Raw genomic sequence first — 7,426 nt, forward strand, 5'->3', positions numbered from 1 at the left:
ACCTGCCAGGGGGCGGCCGGCAGACCCCACTCAGCTCCGATCACAGAGCGGGGGTCCCCAAGAGCCCCCGCCCACGGGGCTGAACCGTGACTGCCTCAGGCGGTCCCAGGGGAGGACCTGGCCCACGGACGGGAACAGAGCAGACGAGCAGACGGAGAACCAGGGTACGGCTGGGGGGACACGCGGGCGGGGCTGCGGGGGGAGGGGTCCGGAACAGGTGGCTCTGCCGCATGGTGAGTGTGCTGAGCTCAGGCGCCAGCNNNNGCGGGCGCGGGCTCCACGGGCGGGGGCGGGGCACTCACCCCGGCAGCAGGTCCACCTTGTTGTGAACCTCCAGCATGGAGCCCAGCAGCGGGCTGGGCAGGCGCAGGCCGCGCAGGGCGGCCAGGACGCTGGCTTTCTGCAGCTCCGACTCGGGGTGGCTGATGTCTCTCACATGCACGATCAGATCCTGGGGAGCAGACGGCCGTGCCGGGGACGCGGTTCCGGGGCACACACAGGGGGCCGCGGCGGCCGGGGCTCCAGGACAGCAAACAAGGGGGCGGGGCTGGCAGCCGGCTCCCCGCCCTGAGTGGGGGTAGGGGCTCCCCGAGACCAGAGCTGGCCGGTGGGCCACCCTGCGCCCCTCGCTCTGGGTCCTGCCCTGCCAGGCCGCCCCCTCCACGTGGCCGGGGTCCTGGGCCTCTCCTGCTCCCCAGCACCCGCGCACCCGCAGACTCACACAGCTGCAGCAAGTGGGACCGGCCTGCCCCCCGCGGTGCCCCTTCACCTGAGGGCTCTCCGTCTGCGGGGCCCTGAGGGTCTGCGTTACTTCAAACCTTAAACAACGCTTTTTGCCTGCGTTTGGATATTTTACAGGCAGGGACCGGCGCGGAATTTGGGAAACGCAGGGCGCCTGACGGGCTATCGGTTCGGCTCGGGTCATGGTCTCACGGTTCGTGGGGTCGGGCTCTGCGTCGGGCCCTCTGCTGACTGCGTGGGGCCTGCTTGCGATTCTCTCTCTCCCCGTGTCGCTCGGCTGCCCACGGTGGCCGGGGCGTGTGCCACAAGCCGGGGCGACCACGGGGCTCTGTCCGGAGTCACCGGCCGCTCCCGTTCGCCCTGGGGCACCACCCGGGACCGGGTCACGTCGTCAGTCCCCTCTCCGTGGCCCCTCTGACCCCGACCACGTTGGGCACTGTTCGGGCAATCTGTGGGTCACCCTGTAGTTGGGGTCGGCCCGGTTCATTCTCATGTTCACACTAGGTTTGGGGCTTGGGTGCAGGACCACGGAGGGCGAGCCCTGAATCCCCGCGTCCATGCTGCACACACCGGGCGACCTGAGGGCATGGCGGCCGCACCTCCTTCGGGGACTCTTCCGTGGGGGCACCGGAAAGGGCTCACTCTGGGTGGCTTAGGTGCCACCTTCCTGAGGGGTGTCCAGAGAGCCGGCCGCCACGTGTGTCCTGTGTGAGGGGACCCGGCTCCCGCGTCACGTCGTGTGTGAGGGGACCCGGCCCCCGCGTCGTGTCCTACGTGAGGGGACCCGGCCCCCGTGTTCTGTTTTGTGTGAGGGGACCCGGCCCCCACATTGTGTCGTGTGAGGGGACCCGGCCCCTGAGTTGTGTTGTGTGAGGGGACCTGGCCCCCATGTTGTGTTGTATGTGAGGGCGCCAGGTCCCTAAGGTTGTGTTGTGTGAAGGGACCTGGCTCCTGCGTCGTGTCCTGTGTGAGGGGACCCTGTCCCCACGTCATGTTGTGTAAGGGGACCCGGCCCCCGTGTCGTGTCCTGTGTGAGGGGACCCGGCCCCCGTGTCGTGTCGTGTGTGAGGGGACCCGGCCCCTGTGTCGTGTCCTGTGTGAGGGGACCCGGCCCCCGTGTCATGTGTGTGAGGGGACCCGGCCCCCAGGTCATGTCATGGGAGGGGACCCGGCCCCAGTTACACAGGTATTTAGGTAACTCGGCCTCTGGGATCGTCCCACACTCACCGAATGAGCCACGTCTTCCAGGGTGGCGGAGAAGGACTCAATCAGGGTGTGGGGCAGCTGGGAGAGGAAGCCGATGGTGTCCATGTAGATGACGGCGACGCGGGAGGGCAGCCACCCCGCGTGGGCTGTGACATCCAGCGTCGCAAACAGCCGATCCTGGGGCTGGATGGCATCGTCGCCTGTCAGGGCCTTGATCAGCGTGGTTTTTCCTGGAAGGTGGGTCACAGGGGACACGCTGTGTGAGAGGCCCCCTAACACGTGGCCCACCGTGCGTGGTGAGGTCTCTGGGCTCCTCGTCTCTGCCTTGCGTGGTCACTAGGACGCTGCTGCTCTTGGTCGTGCTTGTGGCTGAGAGTGCCGGGGCCGGCGTTCGAGTGCCTGTATGTGGGCAGTGTGGTGTGGACGGGGTGGTGACGTCTGAGGGGGTGAAGATGAGGACGGTATAGACACGGCTACATTTGTGCGTGTGTGGGTGACCCGAGATTGGCGTCCATGTAGACAAGACAGGTTCTCTGTGCATCTAAGATGCAGGAGGTATCCACGTGGCAGAAAGGTGATGGTGTAGACAGGGCCATGGTGCATATGGGGCATGTGTGTTGTCTGTGTAGACAGGGTGGTGGTGTGTGTGTGTGTGAAGGGGGCTGGGCATCTGTGTAGAGGGGGTGGTGGTGGTATGTGTGAGGTGGGCTGGGTGTCTGTGTAGACAGGGTGGTGGTGTGTGTGTGAGGTGAGCTGGGCGTCTGTGTAGACGAGGTGGTGTATGTGTATGAGGTGGGCCGGGCGTCTGTGTAGGCAGGTGTGTGTGTGTGTGTATGAGGTGGGCTGTGCGTCTGTGTGGACGGGGTGGTGATGTATGTGTGTATGAGGTGGGCTGGGTGTCTGCGTAGATGGGGGGGGTGGTGTGTGTGTGTGTGAGGTGGGCTGGTGTCTGTAGACAGGGTGGTGTGTGTGTGTGAGGTTGGCTGGGTGTCTGTGTAGACAGGGTGGTGGTGGAACTGGTGTGTGTGTGAGCTGGACGGGGTGACCGCGTTAACAGTGTGATGGTGTAGACAGGCAGGCGCTGTGTCTGCAGGGGCCCCCGGGGATGTCCCCTGCCCTCAGCCTTCCTGAAAGAACGCAGCTGCACGTGCACCCGCCCCCCGCCCCCCCAGTTCCGGGGCCACACCGGCACCATGCCTGCTCAGGAGCTTACTGCTGGCCACTGGCTAAGCCCGCCCCACAGGCGAACCAGGCGACTGTTCATGCTGAGGGTGACAGGCAGGTGCGCTCCCCACACGGGTCCCGGACAGGGACTCCTCCGTGCTGGCCGAGCCATGGCACGCGCGGGCCACGGGTGTAAGCTAGCGGGACCGAGCTCCCTGCAGAAACGGGGGCCCTGACGCCGCGCGGAAGCGCCCTCCATGCCCCACAGGTGAGAGTCCATGTCTGCGGAGGACCCTCTACAGCTTCCTGCACCCACGGCGTTCTGTTCGGGCTTCGAGGGAAGTTCCCTCCTTCCTCGAGGACGGGGAGCTGGTGGTGTGAGGGTGGGGACACGCACGGCCCGGACACGCTGGCCGGACCCCGATGGTGAGAAGTCGCACCTGCCGTTGTTTCCCGCAACCGTGGCTTCAGGACGGAGGAGCCCGAGGTCCTGTGTAGACGATCGTGCTGAACGCACGTGTTAAGCTAAGCCAGGGAACCTCCTGGGTGGTCCTACGGAACCGTCTGAACTGCTTTTATCCCCATGGGCCTCCTACCAGAAACGGTCTTAACGCTGTCAGACCTCTCTCTCTCTGAGTTAGAAACAGCTGTACGAGAGCGGAGCCCTGCACTGCCCTGCACTCGATAACCATACGAGTGACCTGATGGGGCGACTGCCGTGGGACCCGACATGCCCTGGGGGCGTGAGCCACGCTTTCCACCTGTTCTCATCATCTGCCGGCCCTCGGCACCAGGGCCCCACTGCAGTGCAAGCGGCTTCTCCCCAGTGCAGAGCAGGGTGGGGGAGCGGCGGAGGACCCCATGCCTCACCCCCAGAACTCGACTCACCGCAGTTCGTGTATCCCACCATGGAGATCACCGGAAACTCCCGCCGTCTGCGCTGCCTTCCCAGGAGGTGCCTTTTCTTCCTGAGTCTCTCCAGGGCCTTCCGAATCTTTAGCTCCTTTTCCTTCAGGAGGCGCTGCTGCACCTGCATGAGAGATTCTCCTAAAAACACCCAACGTGGCGAGTCAGAGGGCACACACACAAAGTCGTGAGAGTAGGTCCCTGTGTGGCTTGTGCACAGGCACCCTCTCTCTGGGACCCCATGCCTGCTCTCCCACACCGAGGGGCGCCATTGCCCAGTGGAGTGTAGCCTCACAGCCGGGCTTTGCCCTCTGGGTCACTTGGGCTCCCCTTTATTGGGGAGTAAGGGAGAGCCTCAGGAAACCCCCATGATATTCACAACCACGCAAGCAGTGCCCCAGGGACACATCCACATCCTGACCTCCGGGACCCGTGAAGGGGACCTCATTTCGGAATAGGGTTTTGGCACATATAACTGGTAAAGGATGTGAGAGGGGGTCATTCTGGATCAGCGTGGCGCTAAGTCCACAGACAAATGTCTGTATGACAGAACAGGAGACAGGAGAAGCCACGTGAAGACATACACGGGAGGGATGCAGCCACATGCCCAGGGACGCCTTGAGGCCCAGAGGCTGGAAGAGGCAGGAAGGACCCTCCCCTGGAGCCTCTGGAGGGAGCACAGCCCCGCCCCTGCCTGGAACTCAGGGGTCCCACCTGGGTCTCAGTGGCCCTGCCCGCCTGGGTCTCAGTGGCCCTGTCCCCCGCCTGGGTCTCAGTGGCCCTGTCCCCCGCTGGGTCTCAGTGGCCCTGTCCCCCGCTGGGTCTCAGTGGCCCTACCCCGCCTGGGTCTCAGTGGCCCTGTCCCCGCCTGGGTCTCAGTGGCCCTGCCCCGCCTGGGTCTCAGTGGCCCTGTCCCCGCCTGGGTCTCAGTGGCCCTGCCCCCGCCTGGGTCTCAGTGGCCCTGTCCCCGCCTGGGTCTCAGTGGCCCTGTCCCCGCCTGGGTATCAGTGGCCCTGTCCCCGCCTGGGTATCAGCAGCCCTGCCTGGATCTCAGACTCCTGGTCCAGAGCTGAGATGATAGGTTCCGGTGGTTTTTAAGGCTCTGTCTCTTGGTCCTTTGTTACAGCCACGCCAGGAGACCATGTAGATATCGTAGCTTGTTTGAATGTGACCACATACGAGGGTCACATGCAGCCCCCACTGGCATCTTTCAGTGATGCTGTCCCCTCCCTTCCTGAGGGTGGCAGCCCTGACATACCCCTTCTGAGCACCCGGTGACAAGACCCCCCGTGTTACCTGACCCCATGATGTAGCGCGAGCCTCCTCCCCGTCCAGCCAGGCGCGCAGCGGTATGTTTCAGGTGGGCCCTGCCACGGGAAGGGGGCATCTCAGGACACGGGATGAGACATGCGTGCTGTCCAGTGAGAGCAGACCAGGCATCAACACACAGGGGCAAGGGTGAGGAGAGACCTCTCGGTGCAGAGAACAAGGCAGGGGGCCTTCCCTCCTGCCTGGGCCTTCACCGTCACAGACAGAGGGCCCCGCTGTTGGGTGACCTGTCCGGGTAGGCACGCTGCTGGGACACGGCTGCTGACAGGCCTCGCCGTCCCAGAGGGCGTGCCTGGTCCTGCCTTCGGCCCTCGCCTCACCCGGCGCAGCGGTCCTACGGTCCTACGGTCCCGAGAGCTGGGGGCGGTACCTGAGAAGGGGGAGCTCGGCCAGCGCCACCTGCAGCCGGGCCTCCATGGTCCGGGCGTTGCAGCGGAAAATGTGGAGCACAGCCGTGAATCGGTCAAACACCTGCACGCCCCAGGCCGCTTCCAGTTCTTTCTGGAAAAAGAGAGGGAATGAAGGCATCTGCAAGGGTATCTTGGGTGGGTGGGAACGTGAGGGTGTAGGTGATCCCGTGGCCTCCTGTGTCCCACCGCAGCCGGCTGCTGACCTGACTATGGGCATGGAGGGCGGGAAGCGCCAGAGTCCCATACCTTGGTGGGCGGGGCCACCCTCTCCACGTTCAGGAAGACCGCCGTGATTTCGGGCAGCGCTCTGATTTTCTCTGAGGACGAGAGCAGTTCGGTCAGAGTCAGACGTCGCTGCTCCGCGGGGGCCATCATGGGGCTGAGCCTGAGCTCGGTCGGCCGTGCTCGCCGGCGCCCCGCGGCCGTCCGAGTACATACTTGGGAAGTTGGTGCGTGACACAGGGCAGGGGGGACCGGGTTGTGCACCCCCAGGTCACACAGCCCCATAGGGACTGGATGGGCCCATGACCTAGGGTGACAGTACTGGGCGGTGAGCACCCGTCGGCACATCTGCAGGGCTTGCTGCTCCGAACCGTGAGGTGGACGGCAGCTGGAGACCCCTGGACTCCGTGGAAGGCAGGGTTCCCTGTGTGTGGGGCGGGCTGGGCTGGGGTCCCAGGACCGGCTTCCCCCCGACCCTAAACTGCCCCGACGGCCCCCCCACCCGGGCGTTTCTGACATCTGATCCGAGTTGCTATGAGGACGCCTCTGCTTGGGCAGGGAGCCCGCCTGCTGCTCTTTCGGGAGGAAGAGAGAAAAGGAGGCGAGGACCCACCTGTCAGGTGCTGCAAGGTCCCTCTGCCGAAGATGACCTTCCCGTCGGGTGTTTTGGTGGGCACCACCATCCTTTCCACCACCGACCAGCCGTCCAGTGTGTGGACCAGAGCTTCTGCCTCCGCCACCTGCCACTCAGCTTGGGGAGACACAGGGCCAGGGTGAGGGACGCGTCCCTGTGACGTCAGCCCTGGCCCCACGACCCCGGCTCGGGTGGCCTCCCGCATGGGTGCGCGGAGGCCCAGAGGTGGCATCCCGGTAGGCACCTGCCCCAGAACACAGCTCTGTCCCCCCTGAGCTCAGACCGGCAGGGGCGAGGGCAGGACACGGGAGCCCTGCTCACACTGGACGCTGCAGCTTGGCGGTTAACGGGACTCAGTGCGGCCCCCATGGTCTGTCTGAGCCACTAGGTGGCAGGTCTTGTGAGGCGGGCCCCGAGGGCCCCAGGAACGGGCCACACTCACTGCCTGCAGGGTGGGCTGTGAGCCCCGACTGGGGCCGGGAGTGGGTGATCTCAGAGCCTGCTGCCTGTGCAGCAGGCAGGATGATACACGGGGCCTGGGGGCCGGGGCAGGTTCCAGAAGCATCTCGGGTGGTGGGTGGGTTCCTGAGGAGAGGCTGGCCAGGGGAGCGGGGGGCGCCTGGGGCCAGGCCTGGCACTGGATCTGCCCCCCACTGGGTCTCCCGAGAGGGGTCCTGAACAGGAAGGCAGCGTGGGGCGCCCCAGACGCTGTGCTCTAGGGGGCGGCAGGTGTGGGGGGCACTGGTGCCCAGCCCACGAGGTGGCCGCCTTGCAGCACAGTGTCACAGAGGGTGGTCCATCCTGATGGCGCAGA

At 65.5% G+C, this 7,426-nt stretch overlaps 1 protein-coding gene across 1 annotated transcript in view; it reads right to left on the reverse strand.

Moving 5' to 3' along the window:
* GTPBP6 (GTP binding protein 6) overlaps nt 1-7,426 on the reverse strand; it is an 11,834-nt gene that overhangs the window by 624 nt on the left and 3,784 nt on the right. Inside the window, exons 2-8 of the mRNA XM_077754722.1 lie at nt 6,592-6,729; nt 6,003-6,073; nt 5,717-5,847; nt 5,314-5,384; nt 4,000-4,158; nt 1,969-2,177; nt 303-451 (exon numbers count right to left, since the gene is read on the reverse strand). Coding sequence (XP_077610848.1) covers nt 303-451; nt 1,969-2,177; nt 4,000-4,158; nt 5,314-5,384; nt 5,717-5,847; nt 6,003-6,073; nt 6,592-6,729 — 928 coding nt within the window. The remainder of the gene's footprint in view (nt 1-302; nt 452-1,968; nt 2,178-3,999; nt 4,159-5,313; nt 5,385-5,716; nt 5,848-6,002; nt 6,074-6,591; nt 6,730-7,426) is intronic.

This window comes from Crocuta crocuta, unplaced genomic scaffold (genome assembly GCF_008692635.1).
Source record: "Crocuta crocuta isolate KB4526 unplaced genomic scaffold, BGI_CrCroc_1.0 scaffold221, whole genome shotgun sequence".
Lineage (NCBI taxonomy): Eukaryota > Metazoa > Chordata > Mammalia > Carnivora > Hyaenidae > Crocuta > Crocuta crocuta.